This window comes from Neovison vison, chromosome 14 (genome assembly GCF_020171115.1).
Source record: "Neovison vison isolate M4711 chromosome 14, ASM_NN_V1, whole genome shotgun sequence".
In the NCBI taxonomy this organism is placed as follows: domain Eukaryota; kingdom Metazoa; phylum Chordata; class Mammalia; order Carnivora; family Mustelidae; genus Neogale; species Neogale vison.
In genome coordinates this window covers 1713516-1735613 of record NC_058104.1, presented here as the reverse complement: position 1 = coordinate 1735613, position 22098 = coordinate 1713516, and the positions used below count along the sequence as shown (strand labels likewise).

General features: G+C 62.0%; 3 protein-coding genes across 3 annotated transcripts; 1 reads left to right on the top strand and 2 right to left on the bottom strand.

The window, feature by feature from the left end:
* Nucleotides 1-278: 278 nt before the first annotated feature.
* Nucleotides 279-9912, bottom strand: IL9R (interleukin 9 receptor). Its single transcript, XM_044232877.1, has 9 exons — nt 9885-9912; nt 6345-6458; nt 5938-6049; nt 5662-5840; nt 5001-5146; nt 4473-4680; nt 3866-3974; nt 2612-2696; nt 279-1139 (listed from the first exon to the last, which is right to left on the bottom strand). The coding sequence occupies exons 1-9, from the start codon at nt 9910-9912 to the stop codon at nt 639-641; spliced, it is 1482 nt and encodes a 493-aa protein (XP_044088812.1). The 3' UTR covers nt 279-638.
* A 4630-nt stretch (nt 9913-14542) lies between these two features.
* POLR3K (RNA polymerase III subunit K) lies at nt 14543-18637 on the bottom strand. The gene is made up of 3 exons (XM_044233745.1): nt 18511-18637; nt 16283-16370; nt 14543-15087 (listed from the first exon to the last, which is right to left on the bottom strand). Exons 1-3 carry the CDS (start codon nt 18619-18621, stop codon nt 14960-14962), a joined length of 327 nt encoding a protein of 108 aa, XP_044089680.1. The 5' UTR covers nt 18622-18637; the 3' UTR covers nt 14543-14959.
* A 247-nt stretch (nt 18638-18884) lies between these two features.
* SNRNP25 (small nuclear ribonucleoprotein U11/U12 subunit 25) lies at nt 18885-21600 on the top strand. The gene is made up of 5 exons (XM_044233746.1): nt 18885-19054; nt 19958-20048; nt 20282-20387; nt 20890-20964; nt 21387-21600. Exons 1-5 carry the CDS (start codon nt 19013-19015, stop codon nt 21442-21444), a joined length of 372 nt encoding a protein of 123 aa, XP_044089681.1. The 5' UTR covers nt 18885-19012; the 3' UTR covers nt 21445-21600.
* Nucleotides 21601-22098: the final 498 nt, after the last annotated feature.

The window sequence follows — 22098 nt, the reverse complement described above, 5'->3', positions numbered from 1 at the left end:
TGACCACGCTCTGGCTCTGCTGAGGCTCCCCACAAAACCCCAGGGGCTCCACGGGTGCGGAGGAGGGGGATGCCTGTCTGAGGCAGAGGGAGCTGTCACCTGGGGGACCCGGGGGCCACAAGTGCTTGTCTCTGCACAGAGCCCAGGGGTCACCGGAGCCCCACGGAGAGGGACCGGCTTGTCTGCTCCTCCCTTTCCAACGTCAGCAGCCCCCACCCCAGAAAGCCCCAGCGTAGACAGACCCCATCCCCCTGCCCACCTCGGGGCCCCTCTCCCCGCGGGCAGCCGGTTCCTGGAGTCACAGCAGGAGACAGAGCTCGGGAAGGAACCACCTCAGCCATGCCTGCCGGGAGCAAGCCGGTCCTCTAAGGGGGTCGGGGCCAACACCGCCCTTCTCTGGGGGGCCGGGACAGAGCCCAAGAGCAGGGAGGGAGGTTCCGGGCAGGGCAGGGAGAATGGGGGTAGGGGTCACCGGCCAGCCTGCCCCCATCCAGACAGGACGTCTGCACAGGGCTCCGTTCTCAGAGAGACTTTCATCCATTTTCCACAAAACGGACTTTGTGCAGTTGGCCAAGTCAGCATTCTAGATGAAACGGGTGACTCTGAAGGCCGGGGGTGAAGCAAAGGCCCTGGGGTCCTCATACACCCTGTGCAGCGGGGTCTTGCCACTGGCCGTGACCGGCTCCCACAGCACTACTTCCTGGCTGGGCATCCAGGCTCTGCTGGTCACAGGAAGGGCTCCCGGCCAAAGCCGGGCTGGGCCCCGTGCTCGGTGAGTTTCCTGGGAAAGTGGGGGTGTGACAACCCCCGGAGCAGCCCAGGGTCCAGTAGTCGTGGCTGCCGCCCTCTGACGGTGGGGGAGCTGGCCTGAGGGGACACGTGGGGGCCCAGTCCTTCTGCGGCAGGTAGGCGGGCGGCTGGCCTCCCTGGATCACAGGCCTGGCCAGCAGCGCAGCCTCCAGGAGGCCGGCCCCAGGGCCTTCCTGCTCCTCCTCCAGGATCACTGACTGCCAGGGATCCACCGGGTCATAGGTCAGCCACGCGATGTCCTCATGGACGCCGGACTCCGAGGCTCCTCGTGGGGAACAGCCACTGTCCTGGCTCGGCAGCACACCGCTTCTGCGGGCCCCTGTCCAGGTCTAGGACAGACAGCATGGGGGGAAGGGGTGGGAAGGGCTCAGGCAGCGGGCTCGGGACCCGCCCTGGAAGCAGCCTCCCCTCTCCTCCCAGAAGCTCTCCCGGCGTCCTCACCCCGAATCCAAGCAACGACTGTGTTTGGAGCACTCCATCTCACCCGCCATGTGCCAGCCTGCCCACGGACCTGCCCCGGGACCCCGAGGCCCGTCAGGACGCTCAGCGACCCCCCACCTCCCGCTCACAGCAGCCTGGAACAGGGTACAGGCGCTGACGGGTGCCGGGGACAGAGAAGATCTCTGGTTCTGCTCCAGGCACCAGCTACAGGGGCTGGGCAGCCGCTGCTGGACCCCCGCTCGCTCACACACGCACACTCACACACACACCAGGAGATGCCGCGGGGACACCACTTTTGGGCTGGTGGCAGCAGACCCGGGCTCCCCATGCGGTCGCGGGAGGCCCCCACCTCCCAAAGGAAAGTATTTCCTCGGTGGGACCAGGAACCGCACCAGGCGGACCACACACGCGCGACCTTGTGTGTCTGCCTGGGTGGCGGGAGCCGAGTCACGGCAACACAGAGCCCCTGAGGGGTCTAATCACCGGGAGGGTGACTCGGGTTGAGAGGAGGGCCGGGTGCATGTGGCCGAGATGACGCGTTCCAGGACGGTCACCTTGGGGCTCTCAACTGTGACGGCCACTGTCTGGGAGAAGGAGGCGGCCTCCACCGAGGATAGAACACTCAGTTTTAAGCTCGGAGGTACACTTCTGGACAACAGCCTCGAACCCCGGGCTCCCTTGTCACATGTTTTCCCGGCTCCCTTCTGAGAGACAGAAGTGGGAGGCGGAGGGAAGCCCGGCAGCGGCAGGGGCCATGGAGAAGGACCCCAGGAAGCATCCTGTCCTGTCCTCCGCCCACAGTGGGGATCCGGAGACCACCCGCGGGAGCTTCCCCCCAATACACACCCGGGGGCAGGAGCCACCAGGCAGGCAGGAAGGGGAGGCATCAGGTGTAAAGACCCTCCAGGTGGGGTTACCAGAGCCCACAAAGGGAGGGCGGCAGCGCTACCCACGGGAACCCAGAGGGGCCAGGCCCTCCTCAGTGACTGGCACAGCCGTAGCCCCCGGACCCCTGAGGACCCCAAGGCCGGCGCGAGCAGCAGACCCTCCCCACAGACGCCTTCAGAGAAGCCGGGACGAGACACAGCGGCCATAGTCTCCCTGTGACGTGACCACATACCTCACAGGGGCCGCTTCCCCAAAAGAAAAAGAAACCCACGAGAGAGAATAAGGCTAATTGTCTGGACGCATCTGAGACAGCGTGTGTAAATTTAAACCCACTACGTCTACCAAAAACAGCTCCGAGCACCCACAAAGGCCCCATACCGGGCCCCACTCTCACCAGAAGCCCACATCCTCGGCAGGCCCGACGTGGGGAAGACCCCAGCCCCGCCCCCTCCCCACTGGGGGCTGCGCGCACCTGGAAGTCCCCGTGGTGCACACTGTAGAGGGACTGGAAGAAGGCCGCCGGAGAGGGCACGTTCCAGGAGAGGCTCCTCTTCACCCTGAGGCCAGGACGGAACAGCTAGAGGCCTCTGCATGCCCAGCGAGGGGTCCTTGGAGGCCCAGCTCCAGCAAGCACCGGACCCCATGGGAGCCTTGCACCCTTCCCGCCAGAGGCCGCCCCTCCTGCCTCTCACTGGGTCCAAACCTGTGTTCGGGGAAAAACCTGACACCCATCCCTGTGGCTTGCCAGACCAATGACCCTGTAGAACTGACACGCACCAAGACACACATCCTTTACAGGGTGAGTCGTGACGCTGGGCTCAGGGCTACAGGGTGCCCCTTGGGTCCTTATCCCACAGAGGGAGCTCCCTGCTCCACCTGACTTCTCCCTGAGCAATATAGAGCCACGGGCCATCCCACAAGGATATGGCCCACAACTCCAACACAGCGGGTCCAAACTGGCCTCACCAGCTTCCCCAGGGGGGACGTGGCCCCCCCAGGTCCCCACCTCGGGGATCACCGGTCCTCTGCCCCCTCCACTTCCCTTCTTAGGCCTGCAATTGTCTTCCCTCGGCTCCCTCCCTGTCTCTCCCCATGGCTCTGGCACAGGGCTGTCCTCCTTACGCCACCCCGGCCTCCTGGTGGGTCCTCCCCATCCCCTCAGACCCCCCAAAATCTATCCTCACAATACAAACACTGTTTCACGAGCTTGAAGACCTCTCTTCTGCTCCAGGTCAAGTTTGGCGTCCACACCGCCCAGTACCCCCACCCGCCCCGCTCTCGTCCTTTCTGCGGTGAGTCTGCAGCCAGTCAGTCTCCTCCGGGCCCCTCCCTCACCCTGACACGGGGGATGGTTTACTTCAGACGGGCCCTACGTCTGGTGGGTTCTCTGTGGCGTGTACTGGAGCCCTGAGCACATGAGGGCCCCAAAACGATCTTTTCAGAGAAGGCGTTTAAAAGTCAGCAGACCACAGAGCACCCCCAGAGGCCCTTGGGTGACGTGGTCCCAGTGAACTTGGGTCCCCCTGAGCATCTTTGGGGCCCTACAACCCCCAACACACTTGACAAGTGGGGAACTCTCTAGAGGCCCAGGGCAGAGGATTAGCCCGTCCAGGATCAGATGGCGGGGAGGGCAGACGGTGGGAGGGAGGGCCGCTCTGGTCCAAGATGCCCCCACACACACACAGCCACACACACGCACACACGCACGCACACCTTGCCTACCCACCTGGGTGAAAGCTTGAACACGAGGTAGGTCAGGCTGGTCAGCACCAGAAAGACGGGCACAGCAACAAGGGTGCTGCTGCTGGGCTGCCCCCGAGAGGAGGACAGGGGGCCTGTGGGCAGGAAGGGCCCGGGGCAGTGAGCTTCCTTGGAACCAGGGTGTTCCTCCAAACCCACGTGGCAAAGCTCTAGTAGGAGTGCCCGGGGCCACCGTGGGAATTTCCTCCCAGGCCCAGGGGCTGTGTCATGCCTGCTCCGGAATGAGCCACCGCAGGGCCCCACCTCCTCCATCTGCAAGGTCATCGGAGTCAAGCACCCTCCCCAGCCGGTCACAAGGGTCAGCCCAGCCCTCCCTAGAGAGGTGAGACCACGTCCCGCTCCGGAGACGGAAGCAGAGGCCCGGCATGCCTCCCGGGGCTACAGTCTCTCCCCATGACACAGTAACTACAGGTTCCAAGAAGCCTGACGCTGGGCAGCTGTGTGTTCCCTCCTTCAAAATCCCAGACCTCCAGGGGAAGGTGGCCAGCTGGGGCAGGACCGCCTCCGGGCGGGGCTCTAGGAGGGTGAGAGGCCTGGACGGGTATAAGGTCCTCCGGGAGGGAAAGCGGCACCTTGGTCAGGGCGAGGGGGCGAGGGGAAGCGCGCAGACCGACTCCACTCGCTCCACTGGCCCGCATAGCGCAGCTCCTCCTCCACGTCCGTCTCCGGGGTGGCCATGCGGACCCGCAGCCGGGCCTCATAGCGGGACCCGGGGTCCATCTCCACAGCATCCAGCGAGAGCCGGGTCACCCCGACGATGTGGTCCCTGAGCTGGGCCTGCTGTGGGGCAGAGGACCATCAGCAGGCGCAGAGGGGGGACAGGGCCCGTGGCCCCTGAGACCATGCCCGCACACGGCCACACGGCCACGCCCATGCACGCGGGCACAGGCTCATAAGCACACTTACACTCATCCACCCCCATGCACACACACAGCTGCGGACCTGCGCATGCTCACACACACGTGTGCACAGCCACGCTCTGGGCTCTGAGGGCACCCCCTCCCCCTAGTCCACACGGACATCTTCCTGTGGGGGAGGGTTGGCCCCCCGCCGCGGCTCCCAGGAGAGAGAAGGCTCCGGAGCAGTGGGTCCAGCGTTACCTCCCAGCCCTCTTCCTCCTTCTTGAAGGCCAGCTCGTAGCTGAGGATGGCGGTCAGGGGCTCCAGAGCAGGGCTGACCCTCCAGGTCAGGACACAATAGTGAGAGGTGACATTGCTCTGTAAGTCAGAGGGAGGGTCCAGCTTCACTGAAACAGAGTGGGGCTGCGTGAGGATGTGTCTGCCGGCATGCCCGGGAACGGGGTTCTGAAACAGGCTGGGGGTCAGGGGGCGGGGGCATGGTCATGGCCCTCCCAGCCCGGGGGCCCTCCTGGGAGGCAGGACTCTGTCTCCTCACTGGTGACGTCTCCCAGCGAGGCCCCGGGCGGGACAAGACGACGGTGAGCAACTCCAGGCCCTGCAGCCACACAAGAGAGCCTCCGGTCTGGCCGGCCGCTCCCGTCCTACGTGTCTCGCTGTGTCCCTTCCTGCTGCGCCTCAGGTGCATTTCAGGTGACTCGAGTTGTGCCCTGGCCCCAGCCTGAAGCCCGGTATCTTCACCCTCCTCCCAAACCCTACATCTCAGGGAGCCGGGGACCCTCTCCTCCCTTCTCCGAGCCCCGGGTGTTCCACGGGGCCACGGAGGTTAGGGGCCATGCGACCCTGCCCCCAGGCCCCCCGAAGCCAGGACGCTCCCCGTCAGGGCGCCCAGACCCGGCCTCACCATGTCTCCGAGGCAGGTACTGCGGGTCCACCAGGCTGACCTGCTCCTGCCCAGAGACGCCGCGGTGCAGCGTGATGGTGAAGTTGTCGGAAGGTACAAGCACTTCCTCGGGGGGCAGCACCAGGATGCACTCCCCGGCCCGGAAGACACATCTGTGCTGGCTGCCTGGCGCGTGGTTGCTGGAAAGGGTGTGTGTCGGCACCAAGGGCCGCCGCGCCAGCCCAACCCTTGCACCGCGACCGTGGGGACCCCGCCCTCAGGGCCCTGCGGCCTCACCTGGTGAAGAGCAGCCAGGCACGGGGGCCCCGGCCCGGCTCCGGGGCCGACCAGCGGCAGTGGATCCTCAGGATGTTGTTGTTCAGACAGGTGACAGCCCCGGCCCCGAGCCCTGGGGACAGGCACGGTTTGCAGCCCACAGCGTGCTTCAGGGCAGGGTCAGGACCTGCAGCGGACACTCTGACAGGGCCGACCCCAAGAGTGGTCCCAGGAGGAGGCATCAAGGGCAGGGCTGGGAGGTGAAGGGCTCTGACCCACGAGGTGTGGGTGGGACCTCCAGGCTGGTCCCAGGAGGTCGCGCCCCAGCTCGTCCAGCAAAACCCTTCCCTGTGGAGTGAGACAGACAACTGCCCTGCCCCCAAGCTCTCTGCCAACCTCCCCCACAGACACGAGTGCCCCGTGCTCACCTCCTCCTTGCCCTTGGACGGAGACAGCCGCGCCGACCCAGGCGCCCATGCAGGCACAGATCAGCAGCCAGGCGCTCAGCTCTCGCGTCAGGGCCTCAGCCTCCAAGGTCCGTCCTGCAAGGGACTGGGCTGAGCGCACCCCCGTGGGACTGTCCCCAGGAGGTCTCCCCTGTGAAGGGCTTCAAGTGGGTCACTGCCTGTCCCCTCACCACGTCCCACCACTGGGCACCAGAGGCTAAGCTGTTCTCCTAAGAAACGGAAGCTCGGGAAGATCCGAATGGCCGCGGTGTACAGCATGGTGCCCGCAGACCCAGGTCTCCTGCTGGGTTCCGGACTCCCAACCAGCAAGTGTCTGAGTCTGCCTAGAAGCCTCCTCTCTGGGACAGACGTCCTCAGCCAGCATGGTCCCAGGTCCCGTCAGGCAAGGGAGATCAGGTCACAGCAACCTTGTGCCGACCATGCAGCACACATCACACGTTTGCGTTCCCATGGCAGCCCCGTGAGGTAGAGACCGTCCCCGCTTCCTGACAAGCCAGCCGAGTCCCAAGCAGGGGCAGTGCCTCGCCCAGGGTCATGCAGCCGACACCCACACACCCTCTCTACCTGCTGCATCCTTAAATAAAGACCCGCTGGGGATTAGTAGGAGGATGGCAGTGAGTGGGGTGTCCGTGCAATAGAGGGCCCTTCCTGAGCCGAACGGCAGCACCCCTGTTTGGAGCTACCCGCCCTGGGAAGGGGAGCAGGGCCCCGGGGGGGGACGGGAGGTTCACGGGAGACAAAGGCGCTGGGTGTTAGGAAGTGCCTGGGTGCGGGGAGGCCGTTGACATCCGATCACCCCATTCGTAGCTCCAGATGGTGCACTGATAGTTCCGAAGCAGGAAGCAGGGCGAGCCTGGTTACGCAAGCCTGATGGGTGATAAAGAGGCCAAAAAGCAGCGCCGTGCTCACAGACCACAGCACGCAAGCTCCTGGGGAGCCCGCACGCACCCAGGCAGCACACACCCCTCCAACACGCCAGCAGCCTCTCCGTGGACCCACAGGACAGACCCCAATACGATCCCTGCTCAGGAAGACGGCACGCCATCCCCCGGCACCCCCAGCCACAGCATGAGAGGCAAGTTCTGCCCAACACCTCGCGTCCCCTCTGGTACGTGCCGGGCTGGAGATGAGGGAGCGGCCTGACCAGAGCCCAAGGCAGGGTGTGGGATGACAGAATCACAGTGAGCCCCAAGGTCTGGGGGCCTGAGGGACGGCAGCCACTTCCCAGCCAGGAGCTGAGCCAGGCCCTGGTGGAAGGACTCCTCTGTGCACACTGAACTGGGCCATTCCTGTCCCAGACCGACCTAGGAGCGGATGGTTCCAGAGCACGGTGTGGGGTGGCTCCAAGCTCAGCTGGCCCCAGGGCAGGGACAAGAGCGAGCTACCAGGGCCAGGACCCCTCTGGGGGAGCAGCAGAGACGGACACGGGGCCGTTTCTCCTCGAACTCTCCACATAGGATGCTTCTGGGTCTACGATGTGAGCTGGATGGGGTCACCCCTCCCCGAGCTGTGGCCGTCAAGGCCGGGGTCAGGAGCAACGTGCCCAACACCGGCACCTGGTACCTCTGTTCCCAGCACAGGTCCGACCTCTAGTCACACCAGCCTGGGAGCACCCACCTCGCCCTGGGCACCGCTGGCCTGTCCTTCCTCTGGCCACCCGCATCCTCGACAACAGGCACTAGGCCGGGCAGCGCGGAAACCCCCACCCACACACTCCCTGGTCCGGGAACAGGCACTGGGAGGACAGTAGGGGGACATCATCACCGCTCGGACAACACGACACCACCTCGCAGGACGGCTGGCAGGGCTGGGGGGTGAGCCAGGGCCTCCCCCTCGGGACAGTCCCACCGGGGAGTGTGACTGACACCACCACCCCACATCTGTGGACAGGCCTTCGGCCCTGGAGCACTCTGGTCCCTTCTCAGGACCCATCTCCTCCGTGACCTTGGGGGTCAAGATCTGGCCATGAGGTCTGACCGCTGGGGCCTCACAGCTTTCCTGCCCTGGTTTCCTGGCCCACCACAAAGCCATGGGCTGCCTTGCAGCTGGACCCTGCACCAGAACCCACCGACAGGGCCAGACCTGAGGCAAGTCTCTAGAGAGACACAGCCCCTCCCCGCCGTGGGCCTCAGCCCCCAAGGACCCACTGAGGCCGGGGAGGCCCCGACAGAGCAAGGTGCCTTTGTAGCACACCCTCCAAGCGGGCTTCACGCCAACTCCTGCATCCACTTACTGTCCCCTCCTACAGAGACGCTGTGGTTTTAACCGATGGAGAGCCGTCCAGCTCCCTCCAGAGGAAGGAGGCTGCTATTTCAATGGACTTACCAAGCATTTTCTTCTCTCTGCTGGGGAAGGCGGAGAAACTCAGGCCCTGGCTCCCAAGAACCAGATACAGGAGGACATGGGGACTGTAATAAACAGTGAGCTGGAGATGGAGGCAGGAGTCCCCCCAGCGCCTCTAGGCCACATGAGCGCACAGGGGCCCGTCTAGCACAGGTGGAAACTGCCAGTGCTGTCGGCGGAAAGAGCCTGAACACGAGCTTCCTACAGGGATGCTGACGGGGGGCCACAGGCTGGAGGCGCAGAGGCAGGAAGGCCAGCCAGGGTGGGCGCGGAAGAGGTGCAGGGAAGGCTGGGGAGAGGGAGAGCCGGCCCCCGAGCAGCTTCCCCACGCTGAGAGGGGTGGGCAGGAGAGGCTGCAGCTGGAAAGAGCGGGTCTGGGAGCCCTGGAGACACCAGGCTGCAGCCGTGGAGACACATGAGCTGGCCCCAGATGCGCCTCGGGGGGGGGGAAAGACACATCCTTCATGAAGCCCTGCTGAGCCCCCCAGTGTCTCTCTGGCCAGACCAGACACCCCCAAGCCAGGCCAGTCAGCTCAGGAAAGGAGCAGGGGAGCAGGTAGGGCTGTGGGAAAGGTCGAGGTTGACACGGTTGCAGGGGACCTGGGAGCAAAAGGGGGTTAAATGTTGTACCTGCTCTTCCCGCACCTGTTAATGGCCCTCCTCTGCCCAGAACCCACCCCCCCGCCGCAGCCCCCGGCGGCGAGGTCAGCCAAGCCCACGGCTCTGCTGCCTCCTCACACCAGGCTCTTCTAGGGCGAGACCTGGGTGACTGGCGTGAGGTCCCGCGCCTGGCCCCAACAGGAAGAGAAATGCATCCTGAACCCCCTGCGGAGGCGGACCTTGTCTCTAGACGGTGTGTGCCTTGGCCCCTGGGAATAGGGCACTGGGACAGGACGGGAGCAGGAACCCTCACCTCCCCTTCCTCCGCCTGGCCGAGCTGACCTTCCTTCTAGGACCACACTCTCACCTGTTGCCCGCCCACAGCCCCAACGGGGGGATCTCCAGACTCTGGCTCCTCTTCTGCCCAAAGGCCCCCCCCAAGATCATGGGGGCTTGAAGGGGTTTTGCCGGCCCCAGGACCTGGACCTCATCTCCAGTCCCGGCCACCACAGCTCAGACCATCTGGCCCCAGAATGCTGTCTTGACGGCCAGACTCACCTTCCCAGATGCACCTGCTGGGTCCCATGGCAAGTCAGAGGGGCCCCCAACCCTGCAGACCTGGAGATGACCGTTCCTGTGCTTGCAGCAAAGCCTCTCAGCCTGACTCAGGCTACAAGTGCAGTGAGCAGTGACGTGAACCTCCCGCGGCTCACACGGGCCGCCCACATCGAAACCACGACGCAGAGCAGAGCGGCTGCCCCAAGTGGGGCTGGGAGACAACCACCACCGCTAACCCCAAGCCCGGGGACTGGGACATGGGGTGACCCTTCATTCCCTGTGACACGGAAGGTAGCTAAACATGGGCTGTGGGGACCCGTCCAGCAAGGGGCAGTGTCCACTGGAACCCTTCCGAGAAACACCCCTGGAGAGGCGGTTAAACAGGAAAGTGATGCACTCCCACGTCAAGGAGAGCAAACGATACAGAAGAAAATAAAAAATGAGTCCCCGCTCTCTCACCCCAGAGGACGCCTCTGTGAGAAGTTAGGCACAAGTCCTTCCACGCGAGGAGGAAGCCCAAACAGGTGTATGTCTTTCCTGGCCTCAGGCTGCGCCGAGCGGGCGGACTCCTGGCTCCTGTATTTTCGACGATCTTCTAGGTCGGCACAGAAAAGCCCGTTTAGTGCCTTTAACGGTAGCACCTGCCACAGTTCAATAATCCCGCCGGGAGACATCGGGATTGCTGCCATGTGTGCTATCTTTATTTTCTGAGGAAGGACGTGCAACATTAAGTTAATTTCCATAATTGCAATTTTAAACAAAGGTAGTGAGTGATTCTGGGCAGGGACCCTTAATACCCAGAGTGAGCACCTCTGTGCAACTGATTTTACGGGTGGAAATGCAGGGTCTGAAGCTCAGCATTTTAATGGGGCGCCCGGGTGGCTCAGTGGGTTGAGCCCCTGCCTTCGGCTCAGGTCATGATCTCAGGGTCCTGGGATCGAGCCCCACATCCGGCTCCCTGCTCAGCGGGGAGCCTGCGTCCCCCTCTCTCTGCCCCTGTTTACATGCCCCCCTCCCTCTCTGACAAATAAAATCTAAATTTATTTTAAAAATAAAAACTAAAAACAATACGATTCAGCATTTTAAAATACTGATCCTACCACGTGGCCCTCCAAACACAGACCAACATCTACTCCCACCCGGAGTCGGGGTGTGCCTGTCCCCAACAGGACACAGTATCAGTCTTTGTAATCTTTGCCTATCTCCTAAGCAAACAAATTTCACGTTGCTTTCATTTACACTTTGCTGATTATTAGTGAAGATATGCTTCTTTTCATTTACTTACTGGCTGTGTGTTCTCTGGGGTACCAAATAAGGGCACGTTTCAGTGTGCATGTGTCTCTGCATCAAAACATCTCGGGTTAGGTCTGGAGGACCCGGAGCAGCAGCTCTGAGCTCTGCAAAGAACCAGGACCCACAGAGAGATGAAACCAGAAATCTAAGCCCGTGAACACCTGAGGACTGGAGGCAAACATACATCACGCATCTGTTTTTTTGAGATGGGAGGGGCAGAAGGAGAGGGAGAAGGCTCATACCGGGTGGGGACCCCACATAGAGCTCAGTCGCGCGATCCTGAGGTCGTGACCTGAGCCAAGATCAAGAGTCAGACTGAGCCGCCCAGGCGACCCCCACGCAGCTGTCTACTATTTAAGTTTCAGTCAGCATGACACCCACCTTACCTGTTAGAAGCACACACCTTTACCATGACTGCTGCTTCTCTAGGACCCGTCTAAAGAGAGGTTCCTTCCCTCTGACAGGGTCCCTCCCACCTTGCTAAAACTAGAATTTACCACCTCAAGTCTGTCAGACCACAGCACCCACACCACAGTCATGACCCCTCCAGGGGAAACCACACAGGCGGGAAAGGGAGGAAACCTGGAGGGGAGAAGAGCACCAAATTCTAGATCGAAACTCTGCCCCCAGCACAAACAACAAAATCTCTGGCTCCCCGCGAACTCTGTGCATAAGAGTGACTCCGGGCAGCCAGCGAAGGGTTAAAGACAGCTGCTGCCTACATCAGACTCCGCATTTACAGCCTGAGGTAGGAAGCAGTACTCCGGAGAAACCCAACAGAATCCAGTATCCGTGGTCTACATTGTTCAGTTTCCGAGATGAACCCGAGAGTATCGGACTTAGGAAGACACAGAACCAGGTGACCCACGTCGACGGACAGGGACTCCCAGGACCAACCTGTTGGAACGAGCACAGGTTTATGCTCCAAGTTGTGAAGGAAAATATGCTCCCAAGGAAGACATAGGAAATACGCAAGGAGAGACACACACTACAGAAAAGAACCAAAAGGAAAATACGTAAGAGAAAAACACAGTATCGTAACAATGCAGAAAACAAGAAAAAGACATAAGAGAGGACATCCGTGAAAGTCAGTGCACAGCCCTTCCCGGAGGCTGGGAGCCAGGGAGAGCCCCAGAGAATCCCTAGGACTGTCAGTCCTGAGCATGAAGCAGTCATACAAACATATCACGTGTTTCCTTCCCTTAACCTCTTTCCAGTGCACACGCATCGAGACGAAACCAGAAAGTGGCCCCTGAATTGGCGGCACAAGGGCACCCCAGCAGGTGAACGTTATTGGAGCCGACCCGGTCACTGGCACGATTCTCAACGTGGCACAGAATTTCTCCAGAAAAATTAAATACGAAAATGAAGCAACTCAATTAAATTTCCGAGTGGCTCGTGCGTTACCCAAGCCAGGAAAGCTGTGCGGATGGCGACTGGCGTGTATTCGTAGCAGCTGAAGTGCGTCCCGAGAGATTAGACTGAAAACCCCCGGCCCCTCGGAGAACGGTTCTAACACCTAAGGGCACTGGGAGCAGCAGGAAGGCAACCCACGTCGTCCGAAGTGATTTCCCTCGAACCCCGACGACTCGGCCGATGTGACTGCTACCGCCCAAGGGTGTCTCCGGAGAGTCAGGGCCCCCGCACGGAGCCGGAGCCGGCCTGCAGAGAACCACCCACCCCCAGAGGCAAGACTATCCTCAAAACCCAGAAAACACTAGGTGGGTAGAGCGCGGAAACCACCCGCCACTCCCGCCGGGGCAGACTCCGACCTGCCGGCAACACCAACAGCCGGCTTCGCATGCTCCCGGCACTTAACCGGCACTGACAGATGCCTGTTTGCCATCTGTCTGCACGACGAGAACTGCTAACTCTGAAGCCCCGTTAAGTGAACCGATGATATCCCCTTTCACCGGGAGACCCCCACACAAAACGCTGCACCCAGGGACTGCGGCCATGTCGGGTTTTGTCTATATCAAGGCTGTTGAAGTTTGTCTTCCTAGATTTGACTCTTGACCCACAAAGTCGAAGATATTTACCATCCGGCCCTTGACGGAAGTTTGCGAACCCCTGCACTGGACGATCGTCATCGCCACCGTACGCAGGGGAATGAGGGCAGAAGCTCAGCCCGCGGCTGTCTCACCGCGAAGCGGCAGATGTGCCGGCCTTTACCACTGACCGGACGGCGGGCATCTGCAGAGGATCCAAGGAAACTGCGCACGTGGTAACAAAACGAAACCACGAAAACTGATGCAACAAACAGAAGCTACCGAGGGCTACGCCCGTATCCTAACATTCCATCAGCATAACCGGAACACGCTGTTTTGTTCCGGGGAATGACCCACTACGGACCACAGGCTCACGACCCGGGCTACGTGTCATGGCAAAAAGAAAGCTATCAGGTTGGGGCGCCGGGTGGCTCAGTCGGTGAACCAGCGAACCCTTGATCTCAGCCTCAGGCCATGACCAGCGGATCAGGAGTTCAAGCCCTACGCGGGGCTCCAGCATGGAGCCTACCTGAAACGAAACAAAGCCAAAAGAACGCACCGCCATGTCAGACTTCAGGATTAGCCATTTCTGGAAAAGATGCGAGTCTCGAAAACGTACACACCCGTATCAGGGGTATGAATTCACATCCTGCAACTTCCTAAACAAGACTTCACTGGGAAGAAATTTGGGAACGTAATGAAGTCCGAGGTCCTGAGCAAGAAACCAGCCCGGCGGCAAAATGCCATCTGGTCCCCCTCCAGGCTGGCTCTTCCCTTTTCTTTTGCAGGAGAAAAGATGAAGGAAAACAGCAGAAATGCCTTCTATCGCACCAGTTTACTGCAATCCTAGGAAACCCAAACAGAAATGATGGCCTGAAATCCAGGTCATCAGTGATTCTCGACCAGAAGAGCCCGAAGGGTGGCAGGAGTTTGAGGTCAACGTCTCAAAGCACTGAAAACCCTGAACACGGTCTCTTGCGGTAGCAACACGGAAATGGCAGAGGCTGGACACGTCAAGAAGGCCAAGCCGGGGAAAACGGAGACGCTGGAGGAGAACACCCGCCTGGGCAAAGGCCCCCCTGGGGGAGAAGCAGAGTGACCATCCTAAGCACCCAGGGGACTCCCTGCCCTCGTCACCTGCAAGACCTCCGCCCAGCCGTGCCATGGAGCAAGAACTATCTGCCGGTGGACACAGGTGACAGGCCGCACTGTGGACCGGGCACCCAGGGCGACACAACAGGCCTGCGGGTCCCTGAGGACCCCCAGGCAGACTGCCCAACCCTCCAGTGTGCCCTGGGCTACTACAGCAATTCAGGTTACGATTAATGACAATAAAACACTTCTTGGCAAAAAAAATGAAACACTGAAAAGGCAGCATTAGGATTTCCATTTTAATTAAACATTCACAACAGATGGTGATAAAATAAGTTAACAGTTAAATACTCAGGGACATCGATGTACTATCAACACAACTTTACTTCGCAACTGTCGACAAGGCACACATCTGAGAAGGGTGATGGCTGGAGGACATCTGTCAGCCCCGACAGGTGCACGCCGGAAGAGCACGCTTCCCTGCGGACACCCGACTCCGCACACGCGACCCCCGGGCACGGTGAGCTCACCCGCCGACCGCCAGGCGGGCTGCATCTACGGGCCCCCGGGCCAGCTTCCCTCCAAGGGTCAGCTTCCCGCCACCCCTACAAAGACGCCTCTGGACAAAGTCCGCACTCCTGGCGGGGAGGGCACCCTGGGGAGCGAGGTCCGAGACAGTGACGCGGCCGGGCCGGCCGGACCCTAGTCCCTCCAGCGGTGTCCACACTGAGCACTGCAGCACTTGTAGAAGGTGGTCATGGGCTCGTCGGCAGAGCGCGTCTGCAGCTGCATGAAATAGGCACGAGGATGCTCGCATTTAGGACACGGCTCTGGAAACGGAAGAACGAGTAACCCACGTCATTCAAAACAAAAACACAAACAAACTGCCCATGGCCAGACATACCTGCTAGAAAGAGGTGTCACGGAAAGGCAGCAAGACCCTGCCCCGGCCCGGCCACCTGGCATCCCTTGCCTGGGCACCCTTGTGCCATGACTTCAGGCGACCGCTAGTGGCACCGGTCCCACTATGCTCCCGCAGTGAGGGAACTGAGACCTGTGACCGGGAATACACGCCAGCTCCCTCCCTGGCCCCCTTCTCCTCCTCCCATCTGCTGGAAGACGGGCTGCGAATGTCACAAGGAAGGGGACGGTGGCTACCTGTGCATCATGGGTCCACTCGTGCGAGGCTTCCAACAGCCCTTCCATCGTGTGGGCCCTCACGCCTCCCAGAAGAGCCCCCGGGGCAGTAAACACACATACCCTCCAGGGCAGGGACCCGTCCTGGCCACAGCCCTCGGGCTGTTCTCAGGGCCATCTCGCCCTCCGCCCCTCCGCCCCACACCTCTGCCAAGTGCCTCGAGGCAAAGTGACTTCACCCTGAGAAACTGACCCAACTCCTTCACACTCTCAGACACCATTTCAAACATTAGGTACGTGAGTCTTTTTTTTTTTTTTTAGCAAATTCTGCCGATGCCAATTTTACCGCATCAAATGTGGACGCTCTTCTACAGGGGAAAAGGCGACAGGGGAACAGGAGCTGCTCTCGGTCCACCCAGCCCAGGACTGTCTGGGGCTCCCCCCTTTCCTTCGCTGGTCACGTCTCCCCCCTCCGCATGCGAACAAGACTCGGGATAAACAGCTGCATGCTCTCTGGCATTGACATGTAAAAATCCACACCAGAACAAGGGACCCCATGTGTTTCCTCAGGCTCTGACTTCCCTTACTCCTGTAACCGCCGCTCCCACCACGGCCAGGCCTCGGGAGCGCATGAGGTGCCCACCGCTGTCTCCCACACCCAGCGCACATGGAACAGCCCCAGGAAGGGCCGGGGAGGCCACCAAGGTCCTAAAACGCTGGGAGGTCACTTTGAGACCCCGGCCCAGGCCCGTCCAACTCTGGGTGGGGGTTGAGCCATTACGGTCTAACAAGTGCTCAGGAAACTTTCTCTTTAGGCGCTCCCCGGTCCTCGGCATCCCTGATGCAGACCCAGGACGGCAGCCCCGTGCCTCACCGCTCGCGACTCACCTGCGGTGGAGTCCACGTTCTCCCAGGCCGCTGCCCCACCGAGCACGTCGTCTACCTCTTTCAGCTTCGGGTACTTCCGATTTGTCACCTAATGGAACAGCGGGTCCTCAGGCTCCACACAATGGAGGAGGACAGACCTGGGCCCCCAAACCATTCCCGTCCTCAAGGGTCTCCCAGACCTGCTTCCTTCAACAGAGACTGGAGAGACACTAAAGCAGTCCCACGTTTCTCCTCTCAGAGCGCAGAACTCAGCACTGGCATTTAAAGAATCCAGGTCTCCACAGTCCCAAAGAGGAGGATTCAGCAGTGTGGAGCTATTCTTAGAAAACGTATGGGGGGTGCCTGGGGGCTCAGGTCATGATCCCAGGGTCCTGGGATGCAGGCACTGGGCTCCCTGCTCTGCGGGAGCCTGCTTCTCCCTCCCTCTGCCCCTCCTCCCCACACCCATACTGGCTCACGCGCGTGCTCTCTCTCTCTCTCTCTACCTCAAATAAATAAAACCTTTTTTTTTTTTTAAAGATTTTATTTATTTATTTGACAGACAGAAATCACAAGTAGATGGAGAGGCAGGCAGAGAGAGAGAGAGGGAAGCAGGCTTCCTGCTGAGCAGAGAGCCCGATGTGGGACTCGATCCCAGGACCCTGAGATCATGACCTGAGCCGAAGGCAGCGGCTTAACCCATTGAGCCACCCAGGCGCCCCTAAATAAAACCTTTTTAAAACAGGAACAAAGAAAGGAAATGCATTGTAAGCCCTAAGGAGTGACTGTGGAAGCAGCTGGAACAGCAGCAGCGGTCCTGTTCTCAGGCTACTACTTACCGCCAGGGTCCCCTAGGAACAGGATCCCGTGACCCCAGGGACAGGGCACGGGTTAGGAGCGAGGGAAGACGGTACCCCTCCGCCCCTCCCTGCACCTGGCGATGACTGGCAGGAACATCCCACTCTGCCCCTACCCACGTCTGCCTCCCAGCGAGCCCGCGCTCAGGACAGTGCAGGCCGGCTTTACCACGTTAAGGCACTCGCCACCCTCCGCGGTCCTTTCCCTCGCTCTGAGGCACGCGTCCCTGCTTCTCCGGTAAAGTAAGACGCCAGCTCTGCGCGGAACCCCGCTGGGCTGCCTCCCTCGCAGAGGGAGCCTGCGTGACCGCTCCTTTGTTTCAGCGCAGGGACCACACGGGGGTGAGAGCGTCGCGCGTCGCTCCGGGCACTGGAGGACGCACCAGAGCGGCAAGGAAAGCCGGTAGGTGGGACCGTCCCCTCCCTGGCACGGCCCGCAGAGCGCAGCCCCAGGCCTTGCCCAGCAGACCACACCTGGGCTGCTTCCCGGCTCGCCAAGTGCCCCGGGAACGTCAGGGCTCCCTGCGCGTCCGCTCCCCCCGCAGCCGGCGACCGCGGCAGCCCGGCGCAGCCCCGCGCACACCGCGCGGCGAGTTTCCCATCCGCGCAGCTCACGCTGGAGACTGACGAGGCACGACCCCGCGCGCGTCGTTCCCGTCCCGCGCGCGCGCTACTTCGAGGATGGGCCTCGGCCCTAAGCGGCACCAAAACCGAGAAGCCCCCGCCCTCCCACGCCTTAGGCCCGGACTCAGGAATAGGGGTCCCTCAGGAACACAGGGAAGACGTCGAAACGCTGTAAACGGAGCAACCACTTGAAACAGGCCCCCGAGGGGCACAGCGCCCCCGGAAAAGCAGACCGAGCAGAAAGCACGTGCAAAGGCCCGACCGCAGCTGCGTGTGCGACGGGGCTCCTTGCAGGACGCCTCGGGTCTCGGGACAGCGCGTGCATGAGGCCGGGCATGGGCGGCACCCTCGTGGGGCCTGGCTGGTGTCCTGGGGACCGCGCTGGGAAGGGGGATGTTTCGGGACGGGGCCGGGAGCGCGCGTGGAGGCCGCGAGCCCGGGGGAGGGGGAGAGGAAGAGGGAGGCAGGGGCTGGGAGCGCGCGTGGGGGCCGCGAGCCCGGGGAAGGGAGAGGCAGGGGCCGGGAGCGCGCGTGGGGGCCGCAAACCCGGGGGAAACGGACGGGGAGGCACGAGCCGCGAGCCCGAGGGGGAGCCCCGGGGCGCGGTCAGGAGCGCAGCGCGGGAGAGATGGCCGGGGACCCGCGGGGCTGCACTGAGGCTTGGCGGCCGGATCGCTGGCGCACGCGATGGGACGCGTGGCAGGACCCGCAGCCGGCGGGAGGCGGCCGCGAGCGCGAGGACGGGCGAAGGCGGACCCCGGGCCGCACCTTGCGGGTGATGTTGTGCACGTAGGGGCAGGTGTTGCAGGCGAAACGATGGCAGCGCTGCCCCTCCTCCACAATCAGCCCGTTCCCGCAGCCGGGACAGAAGAGCAGCATGGCGGCCCCCGGCGCCCCGCAGGCTCCCGGCAGCCCCCGCGCCCGCGGCCGTCGCCGGGCCCGTCTCGAGCGCCCATTGGTCTGGGCATCGGCCTCGCTCACCACGGCCGGCCAATGGACGGGCTGACTTCGCGCCCCGGCACGCCCGGCAGCTGGCCCCCCTCGAGCTCCTCATTGGTCCTTGCGGCAGTCCCGCCCCCTCGCTGTCGGAACCCGGGCGCGCCGCGGCGGTGCGGGTGGAGCGCGCGCGCGGAGAGGCAACCTGGAGCCGGCCGGGGCGGGGGCGGAGGCGGAGGCGGCCGCGCGGCCCGAGGCGCCGGAGGACGAGGAGGACGAAGAGGAGGCGCTGCCGCACTCGGAGGCGGTGGACGTGTTCCAGGAGGGTCTCGCCATGGTCGTGCAGGACCCGCTGCTCTGCGACCTGCCGATCCAGGTGCGCGCGGGCGCCGGGGGCCGGGGTCGGGCCCTCTCCCCGCCGGCCGCGCACGGCCCTGGGGCGGCCCGGACGGCGGTCCACGGCCCGCAGCCCTGGAGGAGGCGCCTCTGGGCCCAAGCGGGGGTCTTCGCGGGGACCGGGCCTGGGCGGCGGGGGCGCGCGGCATGGAGAGGGGCGCACGGAACCGCGTGTCCGCGCAGGACCCTCTGACACGCGGGGTCGGAACGCAGAGGTCGTCCGTGGCGTACGGACGCACCCTTGATGGGGAGCAGTACCGGGACCGGTGTTCGTTAATCCGCCTTCAGTTTGGTTCCGTACGGCTCTCGGCCCCTCCTGGAGTCGTAGACTGAACTTGTCGGGTTTTATTTTTCTTTTTAAAGATTTTACTTGTTTATTTGAGAGAGAGCTTGAGAGGGGAGGAGGTCAGAGGGAGAAGCAGACTCCCCCTGGAGCTGGGAGCCGGACACGGGACTCGATCCTGGTACTCCCGGATCATGACCTGAGCCCAAGGCAGTCGCTTAACCGACTGAGCCACCCAGGTGCCCAACTTGTCGGGTTTTTAAGGTTGTATTGGCTTATTTATTGTGACTGCTTTTGGTGGGCGGGGATGGGGGTGGCCTGGTGAATTTTGCACACTTGCCTCAACTCCACGTTGTCCTGGGCCCTGGACTCAGTGTCTGTGCTCCTGCCCAGCCCAGAACCCAGATATGATCCTGGTCCTCCCTGCTCTCTGTACTCTTCCTGAGCTGTCATCCGCTTTGGGCATTAAATACAAAATGTGGGTGGAGCGGAGAGACACAGACGCAAGAAATCTGTTTCTTATCCTTTTTGGATACTCTCAGCTTGTTTTCTCTTGTTGTTGTTCAACAAGACGGGTTCCCACCCTTGGTCTTTCTGTAGGTTACTTTGGAAGAAGTCAATTCCCAAATAGCACTAGAATACGGCCAAGCAATGACAGTCCGAGTGTGCAAGATGGACGGAGAAATCATGCGTAAGTGCTCACCATCTCCCCGGGACCGTGCAGCCCAGCTTTCACACAGGCCGGGTACTGACATGGCGGCTCAGGGGGGAGACTCAGGGGCATGTGCAGGGGTATTGGGCCAGGCACAAGCCCACTCCACCTGGACTTGAGTCTCCGTCCAGAACAGTCTGAACCGAGCTGCTGGGCTCCTTTCCTGCCGTCCGAGGATTCCCACTGTGCCTGTTCTCCCACCTGTGTTGCAGCTGTGGTTGTGGTCCAGAACGCTACCGTCCTGGACCTGAAGAAGGCCATTCAGAGATACGTGCAGCTCAGGCAAGAGCGTGAGGGGGGCATCCAGCACATCAGCTGGTAAGTGGGGCCGTGGGAAGTGCTGGTGCCGTGAGGTCTTGGTGAGCCTTCAGGCGTGACTGGTGCCTGGGACTCCTGCCCCAGCTGCTCTGGCCATCTATAGCATGCCACCTGGGCAGCCACCAGGATTCCTAAACGGGGGCACCTCAGGGCATTTCCAGTGTAAGTGGTCTCCCGGATTGGAGGTGGGGCAGCTGTCAGTGGTCCCGCCCATCGTCCCTTGGGTGCTCTCCCAGGCCTGCTGGGCCAGAGGTTGTGGTCTGGGTCTCGGTACTGCAGCCTGTTTCGTGAGAAAGGCCAGGCCCACCACAACCCCTGGAGCAGTGCCTCCTTAGAGTTCCATCGGGCCCGGCGCGTGCGTGGTACAGGAAGAGCCAAGACGAGGCCACCTGCCCTGGGTCCCCCCGAGCTGAGTGTCTTGAGCCCATCTCACACGCAGCCCCCGTGTCCCAGCTGCCCCATCACCCTGCCCGCAGTGTGCCTGAACCCCTGAACCTTGCAGGTCCTACGTGTGGAGGACCTACTACCTGACCTCCGCAGGAGAGAAGCTCACAGACGACAGGAAGAAGCTCCGAGAGTAAGTGTGGGCCACGCTCTGAGGTGCAGGGAGGCACACCAGCTCCCCAAGCCCCACCAGAGGGCTGGGGGCTTCTTCCCAGGAACGAGGAGTCGTGATTAAATCAGTTCCTGGGGAACTCGCAAGACCCGGAGAGTGCCTGGCTGGACTGAGAGCCTCCTGCAAGGGGGTTCCTGGGGGCCCTCCCCCCTGGAATGGGAGGCATAGGGGCAGTGGGACCAGCGCTCACCAGTGGCAGTGCAGGGCCTCCCCGAGTCAGGGGGAGGCAGTGTGTGTGCAGGTGAGAGGATTGTCACTGCCACTTCCTCTCCTCCCTGGACACAGCGCTCCTCCTGCCCGTTCCTTCTTCCCTCACAGATCTCCGGTGAGGAGTCAGACACAGCTTCTGCCGATCACACACTGTAGTCCTCTTTCTTTTCCAGTTACGGTATCCGGAATCGAGATGAGGTGTCCTTCATCAAAAAGCTGAGGCAAAAATGAACATCCGAACACGGACAGCTCTGTGCCGGTGGCTGGTACCGGCTGGAACGAAGCTGAGCCCTGGGCCCGAACAGCAGAGCTGCGCGGCACGTGGGCCTGGCCTTGCATACAAAATAAATCTACTTGCTCCTCAGTTTGAAGAGTAAGAAAGCCACAGTCTGGGAGCAGGAGGCCGTGCTGCTGCCCATTCACAGAGAGGACGCAAGGGCAGAAAATGGTGCGGGGGAGCCCTGAGGTCTCCGTCGCTTGCTCTGAACCCTGCGGCCACACCATCCCCCGGCCACAAGACCAGTGATTCTACCGTGATTTCTATGGCAAGGGGACATAAAGTCGATGGCTGGCTTTGTGCGCTTACGGGGCAGCAGGGGCCTTGCATCCAACAGTATGCGGGTGAGGTCTCTGGCCTCGGCTCCCAGGGTTCGCCTGGAGCAGCACCCTTCACCCTGTGGCTCCTGGAAAGGGAGGCAGCCTCTGGCTGGAGAGGGAGGGCTGGGGTCAGGTACTTCTCGGGGCGGGGGAGGGCACAATAGCACAACCATGGGTTCTTCTCTCGTTGTCAGCTGCCAGTCACCTGGCAGAGGGACTTCACTGGGAGGTGTGTCTGACACTTTGTTCCCCACTCTGCAGAGCCATAAGCGGGAGGGGAGGGTGGGG

Coding starts and splice junctions, on each gene's coding strand:
- IL9R (XM_044232877.1), bottom strand. CDS start 9,912: ATGGGACCCAGCAGGTGCATCTGGGAAG. Junction 6,050..6,344: donor CGTCCAAGGGCAAGGAGGAG/GTGAGCACGGGG, acceptor GCCTGTCCCCAG/GGCTCGGGGCCGGGGCTGTC. Junction 5,147..5,661: donor GTACCTGCCTCGGAGACATG/GTGAGGCCGGGT, acceptor ACTCTGTTTCAG/TGAAGCTGGACCCTCCCTCT.
- POLR3K (XM_044233745.1), bottom strand. CDS start 18,621: ATGCTGCTCTTCTGTCCCGGCTGCGGGAACGGGCTGATTGTGGAGGAG. Junction 16,371..18,510: donor TGCACAACATCACCCGCAAG/GTGCGGCCCGGG, acceptor CTGTTCCATTAG/GTGACAAATCGGAAGTACCC. Junction 15,088..16,282: donor GAACGTGGACTCCACCGCAG/GTGAGTCGCGAG, acceptor TTCCGTTTCCAG/AGCCGTGTCCTAAATGCGAG.
- SNRNP25 (XM_044233746.1), top strand. CDS start 19,013: ATGGTCGTGCAGGACCCGCTGCTCTGCGACCTGCCGATCCAG. Junction 19,055..19,957: donor TCTGCGACCTGCCGATCCAG/GTGCGCGCGGGC, acceptor GTCTTTCTGTAG/GTTACTTTGGAAGAAGTCAA. Junction 20,965..21,386: donor GACAGGAAGAAGCTCCGAGA/GTAAGTGTGGGC, acceptor TTTCTTTTCCAG/TTACGGTATCCGGAATCGAG.